Source organism: Nanorana parkeri, unplaced genomic scaffold (assembly GCF_000935625.1).
Source record: "Nanorana parkeri isolate BGI_ZX_2015 unplaced genomic scaffold, ASM93562v1 scaffold552, whole genome shotgun sequence".
NCBI lineage: Eukaryota > Metazoa > Chordata > Amphibia > Anura > Dicroglossidae > Nanorana > Nanorana parkeri.
Window position 1 is genome coordinate 122,642 of NW_017306820.1, and position 20,561 is coordinate 143,202.

A 20,561-nucleotide genomic window follows, 5' to 3' on the forward strand; every position below is an offset into this window, starting at 1 on the left:
CGCACCAGATTTGGGGCAAGAACGTTATCAACCACCCAATGCAGAGGTTTGGCTTAACTCTACACAAAGCTAATTCTACCAAAGAGTTGAAGGTTGGCTTTGGTTGTGAGGAGCCCTTCGTTAGAGCCAGCGCACAGTTTCTACATGTGTACAATAAATGCTAATTAACGGAAAATAACAGAAGGAGTGAAAGGGGGAAAGCGAAACAAGATGTTCCGTGCGCAGATGAAAAGTCATAATTAATACAGATGCAAACATATAATGTTACCACTTTTGACTGGAACAAGACTGCGTGTCAACAAATTTAAGAGTGAATCCTCGTAGCTTTGTACTGTTCAGAGACCAATTAACCCTTGGTTCTTCCAATTAATATGTAGGAAAGAATGGGTTCACTTCAACTCATCATAATTAGCGGTAAAGAGAAAGAAGAAAGGCACTTGTAACTATGAAATGTCACACTTCTCCATAGTATGTGTGTTTATTGGTTGACTTGGGTTTCAAAAATATCCAAGATATCTCGATCAACTTCACTCTGTCCATTGGTCAGTCTTTGTGTTAGAGTTTATGCTGTTGATTTGCTTTGTTTGTTTTTGGTTTTCTTTTTCTTTTGCACTCGTTGTAGTATCCATTTTTTTTATTGAATGTCATGTTGCATTGAACATTTTTTTTCCTGTACTTTTGACTTTTGTTATAGTTTTTGTTGCTTTTTTTATTTATTTTTTAAAATTCTTTTTGCATTGGTGTTTGGTTTGTAGTTGATGTTGTCGATTTTATGTTGGGTCTTTATAAACTGTGCACGTCTTTGCACCTTATTAATGTTGTCTTGCAGGATAGCCGAATACTCTTACGGACACCAAAAGAAGTCCAACAAGAAGAAGAAGATCTGCAAGAACGACATCCGCCTGGTGCCTCGCGACGTTGAGGAGACAGACAAGATGAACGTGGTGAGCTGCTCCTCCCTTACCTCGTCGCTAAATTATTTTGACTACCACCAGCAGACGCTTCCTTTGGGATGCCGCCGCACGGACAGCACTTTCCTTAATGTGGAAAACCAGAACACCAGGAATGCAGGGTCCAATCACGTCTACCATCACACCTTCACCAACCAGAGCCCACCACAACCCGACCTCATCATCAATGGAATGCCCCTTCCGGAGGTAAGTAGACTGACCAATAACTTTCTCTTCTCCTAGCTAGGTATTGTTTGCAGCTTTGTCTACTCATAAACGCAAAGTGAATAATGAGTGGTGCGTTTTCCTTGGAGACTTGAACAGCATGTGATGGCCTTCAAGGCTCAGCTGATGGAATCCCATGGTTTGTCAAATGTTTGCTTGGTATTTAAACATTTTTAAGCTTTGATGGTGCATTTGAAACTGCCCTTATAGAGGAAGCCATCTGTGTGCAAGGAAATATAGGAAATAGATTTTGGAAACATTGACATGTCGTATTTCTGGTGACATGTGGACATCATACCTATGATCTAGGATATGTTGTATTGTTACCTATCATACCGTGTACTCCAGAGGCAAAGAACCAAAGATGCATGTTGTTTCTTGTTGTAGGCACGCTTCATTGTTTGATGGTTGGCCATAAATACAGTGTGCTCAACAGGAACTGTTACTGAGAAAATGGCATTGCTTGACCTGCTTTTGAAAATGCTAGCTTCCTGTCCGTCACTGCATTCGGTACTTTTTGAATTACTTACCTGGAACAAGTATGGAGCCAACAGAATTGGTGTGAAGTCAGAACTCTTAGGGGTGGGTTTATCAAGTCATAACTGAGGCTGATCTATAAAGTTAGAACTCTTAGGGGTTAAAATATAAAGTTAGAACTCTTAGGGGCTGATCTATAAAGTCAGAACTCATGTGGGCTGATCTATAAAGTCATAATTCATAGGGGCTGATCTATAAAGTCAGAACTCTTAGGGGCTAATCTATAAAGTCAGAACTCTTAGGGGCTGATCTCTAAAGGCATAACTCTTAGGGGCTGGTCTATAAAGTCAGAACACTTAGGGTCTGATCTATAAATTCAGAACTCATATGGGCTGATCTATAAAGTCAGAATTCATAGGGGCCGATCTATAAAGTCAGAACTCTTAGGGGCTGATCTATAAAATTAGAACTCATTGGGGCGGATCTATAAAGTCAGAACTCTTAGGGGCTGAATTATAAAGGCAGAATGTTAAGGGGGTGATTTGTAAAGTCAGAACTCATAGGGGTTCACCCATTGAATTTCCTATTCTCCTTGGCTCCAACTAGCAGCAGCAATACCGTGCAAATATGAAATCGCCCAGCTATACGCTGTGCAAACCCTTTATAAGTCAGCACCTTAGTATTAGTTCGGAACCAGATGACCAATGGAAGTCTACCTAATCCCCTTTAGGTCTCCCTTAAGATATTAATGTATAAAAAAAAAAATATGTTTTTGAAATTTGGTAGTAGACCAGGGAGCAGCAATAGTTACATAGTAACCCAAAGCAGCCAATCAGTGTCCAGCTGGGTATGTCTAATTATGGCTAATTAGTTTCTGCGTGTACATCACTGCCGCTTGCATCAGGTTATTTAAGTGTCAACACCACACAAATCCGATATATTTGAGTTCGGCAAGTTGGATGGCAATCTGAAATGTTGAAACATTAGTTCTGGGGTGGAGATGCATTTTAAATAAAGTGTATAGTAATAATTATATAGTTTTTGTATATTGTCGCCTACAAACCTTTTATTACTTTTGGAAAATGGAGCGTTTGAAATGCCACATCTGAGCGTTTAGGGCAGAGACGGAGTCAGTGACTAAGTCGAAAATTACCTCAAGTATCAAACAATATTCCCTGGCAGAGAAAAGATAAATTCTCACTGTTGCTGGTTTCCTTAAAGGATCTCTTAATAGATAACATAAAGATCTCTTAGAGATATCTTATATAGATCTGTGATATAGATCCCTTAGAGATGTCTTATATAGATCCCTGATATAGATCCCTTAGAGATTTCTTATATAGATCCCTTGGATATATCTTATATAGATATCTTATATAGATCCCTTAGATATGTCTTATATAGTTCCCTTAGAGATGTCTTATATAGTTCCCTTAGAGATGTCTTATATAGATCCCTGATATAGATCTCTTAGAGATTTCTTATATAGATCCCTTGGATATATCTTATATAGATATCTTATATAGATCCCTTAGATAAGCACTGTGTCACCTGTGATTGACAAGCAGTCAATGACCAACTTATTCAAACTGAAAATCAAAACAGCAGCAGTTATGCAGATGTTGGCTATACATACATTGTCATAATTACGTGTGTGTACATGGGAGCAGCAAACGTTCCATGCATGTATGTTGCCTATTAGTACATTGCGATGACTGTGCTTTACCTCTCTTCTCTTAAAGGAGAACTATGAGGTTAGTGCTTCTCACTCACCTCATAGTTCTAGCCGACCTGTAAAAACGAGACTGTCACAGGTCGGCTCAGTAGACCGGGAGGTGAGCGAACACATACCGGCGTTCGCTCACCTCTCCATCCTGTCACGGCTCTCTGGATTCCCCCCTCCCCGCTCCGATCTGCCAGCACTGACTGGCGGAACGGACGGGGGAGGGGGCGGGTACATCTGGCTCTGCCTCTAGATAGGCAGAGCCAGCTGTCACTCACTCAGCTGGGCGGATCTCGACATCGATGTCGGGATCCGCTCCGGCTGCGCCGTCTCAGTATACCGCGAGCTCTAGCTCGCGCTATACTGAGCTTAGGGTAACGGGAGGACGCTAGTTTGTGTCCTCCCGTTACCCTAAGGAGAACTATGGGGAAAAGCCCTGACCCCATAGTTCTCCTTTAACACATACAGACTGAAAATGATACAGTCTCTAGGTGTCTTATCTGACATTTTGGTTTTATCGCAGCAGTTTTTCCAGCACGGAAGCTGTGTGTGTGCTTGTCCAGCCAGCAGGTACTGGAGGGAGAGCACACAAAATGAAATTCCCTCGTGGAGATATGGAACTGCAAGAATTTATAAATTAAAAAATATATATTTCCCCGTTTGTAGTAGCAGATCAGAATGAACAGTCGTCCTTTCATCCTTTAAGTCTCCATCTTGTTGTGTCCTTACCCCGGTCATGGGCATTAACCTTCTGAGGCCGTCTTTGCTGCGGGCCGTTATGATTAGAGAGCAGGCGTGCCGTCCGTGCCCCAATTACACGCAGCGCTCGGGTTTCCTGTGCAATGTGTGAATTTCAGCCGCGCCGAGCTTTCCATCACACGTCTAATATGACTAAAGAGTTTCCTGCGCAACACCCGAGTCCATTGTCAGCAGTTCTAGAGGCCGCTCCACCACCCGCCGCATCCTGCACGTCGTGAGTTGGATGATCGGAGTCCGGTTAGTCAATATGCCATGGGACATTAAAGGTACGGTAACCTATAGCAACCGGGCGGTCGTCAATATACAGCGCTGGGAACTTGCTTCAAGTGGATCTTTCGGTGACTTTCAAGTCTACATGAATCATTTCCTGATGTGTTACAATGTACAGCAACAGTATCATTTTATTTTACTCCAATGATAACATCAGTCTGCTGCAGGCAAGAGGAAGCATTTCCTCAGTCTCCCCTCCTCAAGTGAGCAGTCTGCTGCAGGCTGGAAGAAGCATTTCCTCGGTCTCCCCTCCCCCAGTGATCAGTCTGCTGCAGGCAAAAATAAGCATTTCCTCAGTCTCCCCTCACCTAGCGATCAGTCTTCCACAGGCAGGAGGAAGCATTTCCTTGAACTCCTCTCCCCCAGATATCAGTCTGCTGCAGGCAGTAGGAAGCATTTCCTCAGTCTCCCCTCCCCCAGTGATCAGTCTACTGCAGGCAGGAAGAAGCATTTCTTCAGTCTCCCTAGTGATCTGTCTTCTGCAGGCAGGAGGAAGCATTTCTTCAGTCTCCCCTAGTGATCAGTCTGCTGCAGGCAGGAGGAAGCATTTCCTCAGTCTCCACTCCCCCAGTGATCAGTCTGCTGCATGCAGGAGGAAGCATTTCCTCAGTCTCCCAACCATAAGGGGGAGTCCTGTGATCTCCTGTCAGGGGGAGTCCTGTGAGAGGTAAACAATATCTGGAAGAGGTAAACAATATTTATCATGCTTGAACCTAATATGATAAATGTATCCAATCATAGGTCTACATTAGCTCAGTGGACCAGCAATCACAATCCTTTGTGAGTAAGCTGGTGATCTGGGAACCCTGTTGTGCAGGAGCAGCGACACTCCCAAACACACCCACTGCACCTTCCTTGCTTACTCTTACAGAGTCTTACCCCAGAAGCTCTGAATTGCAGTCCGACATGCTGGTACGGGGGCAGGGAGGGGTCTGCTAACTGGAATGAATTGCCCTCATCACTCAAACTTGTAAAGCATCCCAAAAGCCTTAATCATCGAGGGCTGGTTGCTATTCGGATATCAGCGCATCCCAGTTTTCCGGATCCCTATCTCTCTCTCTTTTTTTTGTGAGAAGCAGAATTACAGAACTTAGGAAACAAAGAAACACATAATTTGTAATTATAAACACATTATCTCCGCATAGCGCAGCCGCTGAATGTTAATGGTAATTGCGGGCTTGATGGCGTAGAACAAATCCTTCATTGTAAGTGACATATAGACAAGGTTAAGGGGAGCTATTCATAAAATATCTGTCATTGCTCCGCCCTGTCATGCCTAGGTGTTGTGTAACAGGCGCTCTGCACCGCACTATTCACAGTTATGTGGAGGATTAGGAAGTGTCAGCCCTCCGCGCACACATTCATATTTCTATTACCAGTCATTTGGCATGATTCCCCTGTCTGTTGTGTGTGCTGCGGTGGTGTTTGTTACCTCGTAATATGAGAAAGAGGGAGAGAGAGAGAAAGGGGAGAGGAGAGAGGGGAGAGGAGAGAGGAGAGAGAGAGGAGAGAGAGAGGAGAGGGGGGAGAGGGGGGAGAGAGAGTGGGGAGAGGAGAGAGAGAGAGGAGAGGGGGGAGAGAGAGAGGAGAGGGGGGAAAGGGATGGTGAGAAGAGAGAGAGAGGTGGAGAGAGAGAAGAGGGGAGAGCAAAGGAGAGAGAAGGGAGTGAGATGGAGAAAGAGGAGAGAGAGAGGGCAGAGGAGAGAGAGAGATGGAGAAAGAGGAGAGGGCAAAGAGAGGAGAACGGAGAGATGAGAGAGACGAGCAAAGGAGAGAAAGAAGAGAACGGTGAGGGTAGAGAGAAAGGGGAGAGAGAGCAACGTAGAGGGGAGAGAGAGAGAAGAGGGAAGTGACAAGGAGAGAAAGTAGAGGAGAGAGAGAAGAATGGAGAGAGGAGAGGGAAAAGAGAGTAGAGGGGAGAGCAAAGGAGAGAGGAGAATGCAGAGGGGAGAGAGAAAGGGAGATAATAGAATTAGAGAGAGGAGAGAGAAGAAGAATGACATAGAGAGAGAAGGAAGAGTGGATGGAGGCAGAGAACAAGAGTATTATTAAGGAAGTGGTATTGGAGAGAAGGAAGGGAGAAGGAAGAGAAAGAGTAGGGGCATGAGAAGGCAAGAGAGAAAGGGTGAGAGCCTCAGGTAGAGAAAAGGGAGGGAATAAAAGAGAGGAGAGGGATATAAGGTAGAGAAGGAGTGAAAGAAGAAAAGAGAAGATAAGTAGAGCAACAGAGAAAGGGAAAAAGAGAGAGAAGGGGTAAAGAATGGAGAGAGGGGGTTGAGAGAGGAGGGAGAGGGGAATACGAGAGAGAAGGAGGGAGAGGGGGAATGGAAAGAGGGGAGGAAGAGGGGATGGGTAGGAAAGAGGGTAAGGAAAAGTGAGGGAGGAAAGAGGGCAGAGAGAGAAGAGAGGGTAGAGACAAGAAGAGAGGGGGGACAAAGAGGAGAAGGGGTGGTGAAAGAGTGGGTGGGAGGAAGAGAAGGAGACTGAGCAGATAATACAATTCTAAGAGATAGACTGATAGACGGAGATGAGGTAGAGGGGAGAGAGGAAATATAAAAAGGAAGAGAGTAAATCTGCACATTTTTGTAATTTTTATATTTGATTGAAATCATAATCTCCCATGATGTTCAGGTCAAGTTTCTGTGAGTCTTCTCCCAAACTGGCCCTATAATGAGTTTGTGTGACTGTGGTAGGTCCTGGTGCTATGTCCTACTCAGCCTGAATTCTGGTGGTGATTATGGCTTAACAATAATAATTATTATTATTAGGATCATGATTATTTATATTGCCTTGATTATAGGAGGTATATATTACTGGAATGTCCTCTGTAACAGTTTAATACTTGTTATCATATTGGCTGCAGGGGAAATGCTTAGCGATCGTGTTGCTATGTGCACCATCCTCACAGCCTCGCCTTAACAATTTCCTTTTATTTTATTTTCCGTGTTTTTTTGGAGCTTCCTCGGCAGCAGCGTTCCAGATAATAACGAGTCCCAGGCCTCCACTTGCTTTATATTGCTACAAATACACCAGTGCAATTTTTCTCCCGCTACATTGTAGCTGGCTGGATGCTGCCCGAACCCTTTGAATGATACCCTTGCATCCCTGACGAAAGTTTCTTTCTCGCGCGGAGCCGGCCCGTTTTGACGGGAGCGCGGTTTATTTAATTGTGTAAATTGGCCACAACGGGACTTATTTTTGAAGTTTCAATCCCATTATTAGCTCGTTACAAAATTAAAACAACGAGAACCAAATTGGCAGGAAGATGAGTCAATCTGATGTGTGTAAATTAATTATCTGCTGGCGGTTTAACTTTCGGTAAAAGATATTAGACCAAAAATATGTTTTCCTTTTCTTTTTTTTTCTTTTTGTAAAACCAGCTCCATGCTTCAGGTTCCCATTTGTATTTCTTATGAGTCATGAAATCATTTTTTTTAATTCAGCCATTGTAATGACTAATTATCAGAAATGTTTCTTTGTAACGAGTTGTCACAGGCCACCTGAATGTTGAAATAAGGCTTGTAGTAGGGGGTGTTCTCCTTCATCTAATGGGTGGGAGAGGGAGATACTAAGGCAGGTGAGGGGAGGGGGAGAGAGCTCTATCTATCTATCTATCTATCTATCTATCTATCTATCTATCTATCTATCTATCTATCTATCTATCTATCTATCTATCTATTTTCATTGGAACAATCCCCTGCTCTAACTTCCGAGGGGAATCTGATCTCCTGGGAAGGGGGGCAGTGGATGAGGTAGGTACATCGGGGTGAAGCAGATTTTCCATCATGCTCATCCCTAGTCACATGTTATGCTATTTGTCATTCAAAATTAAGCAACAAGTCTTGACTTAAAGGACCAGCTTTTTGAACTATTTTGGCAAACGGCACATTAAAAAAAAATTAGGCATGGTTAAAAACTTTGCATTATTGCTAAGGTTTATAATTTGGGTTCACTTTAAAGGATCGGTACAGCCAATAGTGATATTTTAGGTAGAGAAGGAGACTGGTTTTCTGACTCGGCCCCTGGCTTGTTATATGATGCTCCAACAGAGATTTCCCTATAATTCTCTGTCCACCTGGAAGTTTTGGGTGTTCCTTCTTGTCTTTTGAGAGTTCCGGCAACTCCGGTTACATTCTCCATAATATGTATATAAAAAAACAAATCCAACATAATGAGTACAGCTGGTGTGTAGACCTAGGAACTAAGCACAGGGACGGTGGGGGCCCCTCATAATGGGCACAGCAGGTGTGCAAACCTGGGAACTCAGCACAGGGATGGTTGATGCCCCTCATAATGGGCACAGCAGGGGCACAGACCAAGGAACTCAACTCAAGGATGGTGGGAACCCCATCATAATGAGCAGAGCAGGTGTACAGACCCAGGACCTAAGCACAGGGATGGTGGGAACCCCTCATAATGGGCACAGAAGGTGTACAGACCCGGGAACTCAGCACAGGGATGGTGAGAGTCCCTCATAATGTGCACAGCAGGTGTACAGTCCCGGGATCTTAGTGCAGAGATCTCACCAACAGAGTCCCTGAGAGACAGAAGTTAATCTCTGCAAAATCTGCCAAATGCCGAAATATCAGTTTTGGATGGACTGATACTTTGCCCCGTATAACCCTATGTAACAGAATGTAGATCTCTCACCAGTAGAGGCAGTTAAAGCCTAACTCCAGCCAAAGCTGTAAATGCAAATTGGGAAACATTCACGTGACCTGCTGTCAAAATATTTGTGATTCTGCTCGGCCGCTTCTTTGATTCGCACACTTCTGGTGCACTGCATAGACACCGTATTCAGTATTACAGTTAAGGAATACAACGTTTTCAGCTCCCTGTTCCAAGTTTGCTTATCGGACAGTGAAAGAGCAGCAGCACATGAACAAGGACCTGTCTGTGTTCTTCCCTACCCTGTGTTCTGAAAGTGATGTCCCTTCCTCTGTGTACTGATCTGCAGGCAGCTATTATAACAACAGATGTACCGTATCTTTATTTAATACATACAAACCCACCCCCCATAAAATATACAATGATATTACAGAACTTCTTTAACATATGGAGTTCGGCTTTACACTCCATTGTGAATAAATGGACGACGCGGACTCGCCGTAGCTCAGTGCAGTGGTTGGGGCCTCATTATTTTTTCGCTCCAGCGGAAAGCAGAGCAATCTGCACATCCTGCAATCGCATATGCTTATCTACGGAGTGCGCCGCACTTCAAGCACTGTACGGGGAAGCTCCTCTACAATGGCCACCTGTCAGTCAGGGAACACCACGCTTGTTGTGATATGTAGGGCTGTGTAATGAGTGAAGCTTTTAGTCGAGCAGTTGCGAATCTTGAAAAAGTGATCCCAGGGGAGGCGTTCCTCGTGAAGTGTCGAAGCTGCTGGAGACTCTGTCCTCTTTTTTTAACTCTCTTATTTACAAAGCAGCTGCTTTTCTTTTCTTTTTTTTTTTTCAATCAAAAGTCTGTGCAAACTGTGCAAGAAACAGACCAGGAGAAATTGTATTTTTCTTTTTTTAAAGCAGAACTAACAAAAAAAAAAGAATTATCTGTTTATACATAAAATAAAAAAGCAGCTTGTGCTGCAATGCTCACCTTCAATACAGAGCTGTCACCATGTAGCACTTCTCCTCCACCACTGGATGTTCTTGGTCTTCTGGGTTCAATGGCGGCCGCAATAAAGTTTGTTGATACTTCCGAGATAATCCCTCCTGTGTTTAAAGAAAACTCAGGGGGTTATTCAGTAAAGAGGCAAAGGATCCAACCGTAGCTTCGGCTCTCTTCGGCCCGCCTCTGCCCTTCGGATCAGTCAAACCAAAGGGCTGCTGTCCGGGCTATTCACAATAGCCTGTAAGGCAGCCGAGCCGAAGGCATGTCTTTCGGCTCGACTGAGCCGAAGTGACAGCCGAAGCGTGGAGAATGGTCGGCCGAAGCCAAACCGATCTCCACGCAAATGACAGCTAGGCGGAGCTAGCCGTGATCTCCCGTCTCGCTCCGCCCAGTTGTAATGACAGATCAGCGTCCCCAAATGACCTCAGGACGCTGATCTGTCATTACAACTGGGCGGAGCCGGCTGTGACGTCACGGCCGGGTCCGCCCAGTTGTTACTCATTGGCCGGGCAATAGGAAACAGTTGGGCGGATCTATCTGTCACCGCTAGCTCCGCCCAATTGTTTTTCTTTTACCACCACCTGTCAGATGCTTTATTATGTGGCAGGAGTCCGTCGCATGCGGTCGGGTTGGCGTGCGTCGTTTTGTATTTTTTTTCTTTTTTCCAAAATATTTTTATATATTTTTACATTTTCCTATTTTTTAAAACATTTTTAAATAATTTTTCAACTTTTTTTTTCTGTTCACGGAGGTATCGAGCAGAATAGCCAAGCCGAATGCCGCTCAGCCCCTCGACATTCGGCTATTCACTTACTGCAGTTCGGTCCCCGTGAGAAGAGCAGAGACTCTAGCAGGTCTCGGCCAATAGGAAACAGTTTTTTTTTTACTTTTTAAAAAACTTTATTTTTTTACATTTAATATTTATTGACATTTTAAAAAATATTTTTGTTGTTGTTTAGCTATTCTGCTCGGTACCACGGAGGTAGTGAGCAGAATAGCCGAGCTGAATGCCGCCCAGCGGCATTCGGCTATCCACTCACTGCCGTTCGGCCCCAATGAGAATAGAGTCGAACGGTGAGCTGCCGGAGTTTCGGCTCAGCTGATCCAAATGCTCAGCCGAACCGAAGGCAGCCGATGTACGGCTGATTATAGCCGATGTGCGGCTGAAATCAGCCATACAACACTGAAGTGAATAGCCGAACAGCGCTCACTTTACTTCGGCTGGGTTATTCACTCAGCTGCCTCTGGCAGCTGTGTGAATAACCCCCTCTGTATACAAAGTAGTTGAACCACCAAAGAAACCATGACACCACACCCCTACATATTTATACAACAACAAAACAGATTCAATGGGGCTTTTAAGGTGTCACATGCGGACTTAATGGGACATTTACACATACAAATAAACCTATCCAGTTATATCATTATTTTAACAATTGTTTATTAAAAATACATGATTTTGGGACATATAAAATCAGACTAAGAACATATTCCAAAGGCAGGAATTTATCCCGAGGCATAGCACCAACCCCCCTGGATCCCACAGACACATTCTAGACAATCATGTCAATTTAATCAATTGCTTATCTCTTAACAATATCAATGAATCACATTTGTTAGCCACAACAAAGTTGAAGGCTGGACATACTGCACACTGTCACATGAGGGGGGGGGGAGGGGGGGGGGTTGTTGCTCTGCCTTGGGATAAATTCCTGTCTTTGGAATATGTTCTTAGTCTGATTTTATATGTCTCAAAATCATGTATTTTTAATAAAAAATTGTTAAAATAATTATATCACTGACAAGGTTTATTTGTATGTGTAAATGTCCCATTAAGTCCGGATGTGACACCTTAAAAGCTCAATTGAATCAGTTTTGTTGTTGTATAAAGAACAACTCCAGGTAAAAAAAAATAACCCTTGCAGTGGGGCTACCCCCTCTTTCTAAGGGTTATGTGATCATTTTGCCTAGAGTTAAAAATAACAAGTTCTACTCACCTGATCCTTTGAGCCAGCTGGCTATGACAGCGCCTCCCTCCAGCCCCTCTTCACCACCTAGGAATCCTCATGTCCTATACACTCTGTATTGGATGTGATGTCTCAGGGACCTTAGTCCACTGCAGCGGAGGGGGAGAGAGGCTCCAGGGAGCGGCCTAAGAGCAACTTAGGGAGTAAAAACATCCTCTTATATTCACAAGTGATTTTGTAAGAGAGAGGGGAGAGGAAACTAGTTCATAATATGATGGAAGGTCTGCTTTACCATCTTAAATCTTATTGAACATCCTTACTTCACCTACTTACACCAGAGGAAGCCTTGAAATAATTTTTTGGACTTGGGGAACCCCCACTAAAACCAATTAGTCAATTCATTGGGAGTCAGTGTAAAAGAAGACTCTTACATTGGGGGTCAGTGGGGAGAATGCTCCTTACATCGGTCGCCAATGGGAAGAATGTCCCTAACATTGGAGCTCAGTGGGAGGAATGACCCTTACATTGGTGCTCAGAGGGAAGAATGTCCCTAACATTGGGGATCAGTGGGAAGAATGCTCCTTACATTGGTCACCGGTGGAAAGAATGTCCCTTGCATTTGTGGTCAGTAGGAAGAATGTCCCTAACATTGGTGGTCAGTAGGAAGAATATCCCTTGCATTGGTGGCTAGTCGGAAGAATGACCCTTACGTTGGTGGCCAGTAGGAAGAATTTCCCTAACATTGGAGGTCAGTGGGAAAAATGTCTCTCACACTGGTGGTTAGTGAAAAGAATGTCCATTTACATTGGGGGTCAGTGCGGAGAATGCTCCTTACTTTGTGGTCAGTGGAAAGATTGTGCCTTATATTGGTGGTCAAGTGGGAGGAATTCCCCTTACATTGGTGGCCAGAATGCCACCCTTTAAGACAGCTTACAAATTAATTAACTCTGCTGAGTGGCATTTGCACCAGTACAGGTACCATCAAATGTGAGGTCAATAAGCCACAGCTTGAGGAACCCCTAGCAACCTCTGAAGGAACCCTAGGATTGCATGCAACTATGGTTAAGAATGGCTGTTATATGAGATTTTAATGATAGGGTGTACATCTACTTTAAATTCCTAGTTCGTGACAGTGGAGGCAGAGGCCAACCTCCAGACGCCCTGCTCACCTCACCAGCCTTTTTACATATATGGCCGCTTCCTGGCTGGAAATTGACATCCTCTTGTAGGGCCTGCATGATTTACTTAGACAAGATAATGCTTCAGAGTTGTGTTGAGTTTGGATACATTTTATTCTTTATGTTTTTTTATCTTCTTTCTGCATTTGGATACCCAAAGTCTTTTGATTGAGCGAGATCTAAGTGAAACTGGCGCCACTGTAGAGGGGCTTTGACAGGCAGGGGGAATCTTCATCTTATTACATCAGAGGGAAATTATTGAAGGAAGGGGGGGGGGTTGCCGAGCAACGGGGTAAAATTATTATTTCAATTGCAAGGGTTTATAGGATTCTGATGCTCACGTTTGTTTAAGGGGAACTTTTATACAGCATGTGTCAGTGAGTAACAGTGTAGTTGTGACAATAGTCAGCTCTGGTGCGCCGAGATCAGTTAATACCACTGTCTGGAAGGAGATTGTCTGTTCTTATTGCGATTGTGAATCCTTTGATGTGGCACCTGAAAAGTCCTTAGATACTCGGGATGAATAATTTCAGATTGATTTGTTTGGGATGTGCAGCCCTGGAGACATAAGCCAGCCTGGGCATTTTATGTAATACGCAGTCCCTATGACTCATGGAACATGTGGCGTTGAGATCTTTGGGGAAATGACGCTAGGCACCTCCACCAAATCATCCGGACTTAGCTGCAAGGACTGGCGACGATCTTCAAAGATGTGGGTGATGTATTTAATCCAATGGCGATTAGTTTTAAATGTTCATAAAAGAAGTCTATCTAAATTCTAAGCTGTTCCTGGAGACAGTCGGGCTCTAAACTGTAATTGGTCAAATTATACTTTTTTTTCTCCTTTACTCTTTAGCTTATTTTTTTTTGTGCCAGTGTTTACTTAGAGACAGGCCCATCACACGCAGCATGCAAACACAGTTTCCCAAACCGGCTCATGTTAGCACTCAGGAACATGGTTGTTTTGCATGAATGATAAGTACTTAACCCGTCACTAAGGATAATTCCCGCACCAGCCACAGCAACAGAACAAAATGATTTACATAGTGAAATGCTACTTTGCATAGAGAGAACAGAGAGTTCTGGACCAATATATTCCTTTTTTTTTTGTTTGTTTCCATAATTTTTTATTATTTTTTACTAGATACAAAACAAGATTATTATTATTAGATACATTATTATTATTAGATATTAGATACAAAACACGAGTATCAATAACAATAGGCAAATGGCATAGTACATAGGAAAGTACTAAAGGATTGTCTAAGACACATGGACAGATGGCAAGACTATATTGCGGCAGGTTATAATAAATAAACCAAGGCTGGCGGACGATCAGCTGCCAACAATTGCATATGTAGCTGTGTCAAACGTCCATGACTATCATAATAAATCTGACAGAATGAAAATAGAAAAAGAAGAGAAAAAAAGAATCGGGAGGAAGAGGTAGGAGGAGAGTGAGGGAGAGTAAAAAATAAAGGAAAAGGAGGAGGGTGGCCAAGGGGAACGCTTAGTGCTTAATATATAGTCAGGAGGCTGCAGGGCTCAAAGCCCTAGCAAGGATTTGCCAAAATTCCCAGACTTTGCGAAATTTAGATAATCCACCAAGTAGTTTGACCATCAGTTTCTCGTTAATCATAATTCCTTTTTATTTTTTTTACACCTTTTTGATCCATCTAAACAGCTAAACACACACAATTGGATTACATATAAGAGGGTTGTTTTACCTGCCGAAGGACTCATGCTTCTTGTTTGAGATTTAAACCCACACAGCATAGCCATCTTGGTGACCTCACTTTATTCCTTCTGCAGTTAAGCGATACACCATGGTCACCTACCTGCCCCCACTACATACAAACCCCACACCACAGACATCCATATCAGAACTGATCTCAAAATGTGGATGATATTATTTTCATGAATTCACTGGACTCAATGAACTTGTGTCTTTTTCCAACCTCACCATGTAACTATGAATTCAGATGTCCTGAGCCAAATCCAAATAAAAAAAAAAACATAGGCCAAAAGCTGCTCCAACGACTCTTTCTCCCTTGTATCTACTTTTGTTGTTCCCTGAGCACTCTTAGAGTGACTGCCAGTGCCACCAGGTTCCACTCTTCTATCTTAGTATCCGTAGCCCAGTCTGTTTTTTCCCCCATCTCATAAGGTAGGGCTACCAGGAGCTTCTCAAACCATTATGCTTAATTTTCCAACAGTTACTGTTCTCTAAGAAACACTTTTTTTTCCCCCTTTGACCTCATAGGGGCCTTCAGTTGAAACGCTCAACATTTCAGAGATTTGCTAATTTTTTAAAAGGTTAATCTGAACCATAACTGTTTAAAAATTTTTAGAAGTTCGCTCAACCTTATACAAACCTCTTGGTAATCTCTAGGGATCAGGGAATCTTGCGTTCAGTTCACAAACAGTTTGTAGGTTCGTAGTCCATGAACTTTGGGACAAATCTCCTCAAAATCTATGGAGGCTGTGAATCTTTTTATTCAATTCTGGCCATTTGTAAGGCTAATAATGAAGCTATTGTCAAACAAAAGGCATAAGGAGGTGAGTACTGCCATGGGGGACATGTGCCAATATCAAAATTAGTATCACTCCCTATACAGAATTGTCAGCTCTCTCTAAAAGCACCATCATACATTGAGAATATGGCTGTTGTGAGCTTACTCTTTTATAGAAAGGGGACTGGGCTATCTAATCCTTCAAATATTGGCTCTTATGACCACGGGCAAAGGCTGTACATTGCATTATAGGTTGTTTAAACCTATAGGTCGGTTGAACCTGCAAACTTTTCGCACAAAAGTCCACGATTTGCTAATCTTGGGGATTTGACCCAGACTCATGGTAGCAGTAGACCTCATCCCTACTAATGTACGCGACCTATATACTTCCCTTTCACCACAGTAGATACTTCAAAGCCTGAACTTACACAATGGTATGCTTGTTACAGCTCGGTGATTTCATTGCACATTCATTCTTATAAGAATGGGATCGTTGGGTAGATCCTAACTTCAGGCTGAAACTCAAAAATAGTATCAATCTAATCTTTTTTTAATCGTTACCGAATCTATTTCTCATGCTAAATGTGAGATAGGATTTTTTTCTTAAAGGCACAATTAAAAAGTTCTGTTTTATCAAAATAGCTCATGTCTGGAAACCGTTTGATGTGTTTTTAAGCTGTCAGCTGGAGATCCTTTAATAACTGATTAAGCTTAGTGTGGTAGCAGTGTCTTTGCATAAAATGCCCCGGGCAGTGGAGGAGAACTACTAGCAGGGGAGATGGAAGAGGTTAATGACAATGCTGGGGAGATACAACATACTACAATAGAAGAGTTTTGTACAAGGATAACATATAATATATTGTTCCTGGATGTACCAGCTTGTCATTCATATGCGGTCCTGAGTGTCAGTGTATAGACCCCAACCGGCTTATTTAAGTGATGTAATCCATAGCAACGCACTAAAATTGAATTTACGTAAGAAAAATATAACATTTGGTTGGTTGTTATGACATTAAAGTAATTATGTGAAATTTAGGAATTTGCCAGGAGAATTTGGATTAAAAAGTCAGAACTGGGCTTCTATCCACCAAATACAATGGAGGTCTGAGACTAGTGATTATCCTGATGACTTCTAGAATGCAGAATGTGTTTCAACAATCTTCCTATGGGGCCACATCCCACGCTCAGGCGCCGTAACAGCCGCGTGGGCTGCTATGACTATATACCGATTAGTCATAACATTGTGACCACTGAGAGGTCAGTGAATAACATTGATTATCTGGTTACAATGGCTCCTGGATGTAGGTCAAATATATTAGGCAGCAAGTGAACATTTGCTCCCTGAAGTTGATGAGTTGGAAGCAGAAAAAATGGACAAGTGTAAGGATCTGAATGACTTTGACAGGGGCCAAATTTAGACGGCTAGACGACTGGGTCAGAGCAGCTCCAAAACTGTACCCGGTCTACAGTGGTCAGGACCTACCGAAAGTGGTCCAAGGAAGGAAAACCGGCAATAGGGTCATGGGTGGCCAAGACTCATTGATGCACATGGGGAACGTAGTAGTCCGATCCAATAGAAGAGCTACTGTAGCTCAGATGGCTTGGTGCTAGATACCACAGCATACCTTCAGAGGTCTAGTGAAGTCCATGCCTTAGCGAGTCAGGGCTGTTTGGCAGCAAAAGGGGGACCAATTTTTTATTAGGTGGGTGTAGTTATGCCATTAGGAGGTAACGGGTTAGTAGCGGTCAACTATAAGTTGACCGCTACTAACCCGTTACCTCCTAATGGGTTAACCTTTTCGTTTTTTGTATTAGTCTATTTTGGTCACGGATCGGACGAAGTAAGTCATTGTGTAAATCTAATCAGGGCAATTATAATCAGTCGGATCTCCAGGTAGGAACACAAACCCTTCTCTACAAGGGTGTAGTTATGCCCCTGTTTGTCCTTGAAGTCCATGTTTGCAGTTGTCTACTACCTGCAAATAAATAATGAATTCAGGAGGCTACCATTCTTTGTCCCTTCTCCTTTGTTTTCATAAAATACGCAGAAGTCAGACAGCAAACACCAAATTCTTCAACTGCAACTCTTATCAATGTCACCATTTCCCAAACACAGTCAACAAAACGTTAAGGTTTACGAGCACATAAAGCATTAAGTTGCACTGTTTATCTCAGCGGTGACTCCTGCACCTGCTTATATAACAGTATAGGGTAACAATATCTCTGTATGTAGAATCAGCTGTGCAAATAAGTCGTTCGGGGGTCTGAATAGAGGGACACGGAGGAGCCTTTGGCATGTAAATCGGCCCAGTATAGTTAAAGGCTTGTTCGCTCCATCACCAGCAAGATGCCACCTAGAAGCAATTCCATCACCGGGCAACAAATACCATTGTCAGGGCATTCAGAATGCAGCTATTTTGAGGGAAATCTGCTCTTCAAACACAGAGGAAAAAAGACATTGTCAGACAACACTGGCCTCCTGCGGGGTTATGATGTGGCTCACAAGAAAGGTTGATCCCTTGCTTTTCAGAAGTGTCTCACTCAGAGATTTCAAAGGTGGCTGAACTCTATTGATTTCCCCAACGCTCTCCTATACTCCATAAAATAATATATGTTTCTTAAAGAGAAGAGAATCTACACAGTTGTATACTGTCTGTGATACTTTTTTTTAATCTGCTGTATTAGTTACATTTTCAGGACAAGCCTTCGGTGGTCTACTCCCTTCTTCGTTGTCCAAGTAATGCTCCCTGAGGTAGACCCCAGAAAGCTTGTCCTGAAATTATATATACATACTGTATATATGTATGTATATATGCCATAACATTATGACCATCCACGTAATATTGATTAGATCCCCTTTTTGCCTTCAAAACAGCCCTGACCCATCAGGCCATGGACTCCACTAGACCTCTGAAAGTATGCTATGGTGTCTGACATGAAGCCGTTTGAGCTACTGGCTTTTGCCTCAGATAACACGGGCCAGCCTTCGATCCCGATGTGCATCAATGAGCCTTGGCCACCCATAACCCTAGCGCCGGTTCACCAGTTTTCCTTCCTTGGACTACTTTCGGTAGGACCTGACCAATGTAGACCGGAAACATCCCACAAGAGCTGCAGTTTTGGAGTTGCTCTGGCCCAATCTAGACATCACAATTTGGACCTTGTCACTGAAATCCTTACACTTGTCCATTTTTTCTGCTTGAAAGACATCAGCTTCAGTGACAAAATGTTCACTTGATACCTAATATACCCCCCGCACACTTCCAGGTGTCATTGTAATATGTCCCCTCACTTCCAGGTGCCATTGTAACCAAATAATCAATGTTATTCACTTCACCTCTCAGTGGTCATAACGTCTACTTAAAAATGTAATGTAATAATCAGGGGGTGCACCGATACTAGTATTGGTATCGGTGCCGATGCCGAGTATTTGGGCGAGTACTCGTACTCGCCCAAATGCTCCGATGCCTAGCCCGATACTTGAGCTTCAGGTATCAGTAAGCCGGGCAGTGAGTCATTACACGCTGCCCGGCTTTCTGATTGGCCGGGAAGCCAGCTCTATGCTCTCTCGTCACCTGTGACGTGGGAGCATGGAGCCGGCTTCATGGCCAATCAGGAAGCCGGGCGCCGCGTCATTACATGACTCCCGGCTTCCTGATTGGCCAGAAAACCTAGTGACGAGAAGCATGGAGACGGCATCCCTGCTAATTGGGAAGCCGGGTGGCAAGCCTTTACACGCCGCCCATCTTCCTGGCTAATCAGGAAGCCAGGTGGCGAGTCATTACACGCCGCCTGGCTTCCTTAATGGGACATCCGGTATTCGGCATCGGTGAGTTCCGAAAAAATATCGGTCCTCGATACCAAAAAACAGTTATCATTGCATCCCTAGTAATAAATGCACGTGACTCCTTATGTATTTCTCTTTTATTTTTGTTTTTGCGCCGTGATTAAAAAAAAAAAGTCAAAACTTTCCGTCCACTTCTCAGAAATTAATCAATCTTGTTTATTCATCTTTTTGACTTTATAATGTGATTGCAGGGTGTTATTTTTTCCTCTTTTCTCCCCTCTTGTGTTCCCGGCCTCTCCAAAAGAACACATTAATGATTCATTCGGTTGAGTTTTTCTCCTGCTGTTTTCTATTTGTTAGCGACATGCCGAGAGATTCACGGATTTATTTGTTGTCTTTGATAAATTGATTAGTCTTTTCGGATAGACAGTTTGATGTCGCTCTGAACTCGACTTATTTAACGGCCACAGAGAGCTAATGAAGATATTGTACCGAAAAAAAAGACTTGAAAAATGACTTTGCTACATCGAGATTCATCTGATGACCTTTTACAATGTTTAAGGCCAAAATTATGATAATGAGAAATCTTCTTTTTGAAGGTCAACATATTGTAATTATAAACTCCTTGTTGTGTTGCTCTGAGTGCCATGTTTTAAGGGAAACTCTACCTGTATCCTCAATACCAAATTGTAGTGCCTGGCTTGAAGGAGAACTATGAGGTGAGTGCTTTACCACTCTCCTCATAGTTCTAGCCGACCTGTGACAATGAGACTGTCACAGGTCGGCTCAGTAGATCGGGAAGTGAGCGAACACATACCAGCGTTCGCTCACCTCTCTATCCTGTCACGGCTCTCTGCCAAAATAAAGGATTCCCTTATATTTTCTGAGATATGCATGAATATAAATTAATGGGAAAAAATATATATATACCGTATTTGCCGGCGTATAAGACGACCCCCCACTTTTTGTGTAAAAATATAGGTTTTGGGCTATAATAGTATAGCCCAAAACAATGTTTAAATGCACTTACTAACCTCCTTGGCGGTATTCCCGAGTGTGGCTCGGGGTTAATTTTCAGTACCATAAGTGTTAACCCCG

General features: G+C 43.1%; 1 protein-coding gene and 1 long non-coding RNA gene across 2 annotated transcripts in view; both read left to right on the forward strand.

The window, feature by feature from the left end:
* Nucleotides 1–20,561, forward strand: part of PCDH19 (protocadherin 19) — a 175,489-nt gene that overhangs the window by 8,354 nt on the left and 146,574 nt on the right. The window contains exon 3 of the mRNA XM_018561953.1: nucleotides 830–1,157. Coding sequence (XP_018417455.1) covers nucleotides 830–1,157 — 328 coding nt within the window. The remainder of the gene's footprint in view (nucleotides 1–829; nucleotides 1,158–20,561) is intronic.
* Nucleotides 9,533–20,561, forward strand: part of LOC108791457 — a 19,080-nt gene continuing 8,051 nt past the window's right edge. Inside the window, exon 1 of the long non-coding RNA XR_001941506.1 lies at nucleotides 9,533–9,609. This is a non-coding gene — a long non-coding RNA (uncharacterized LOC108791457). The remainder of the gene's footprint in view (nucleotides 9,610–20,561) is intronic.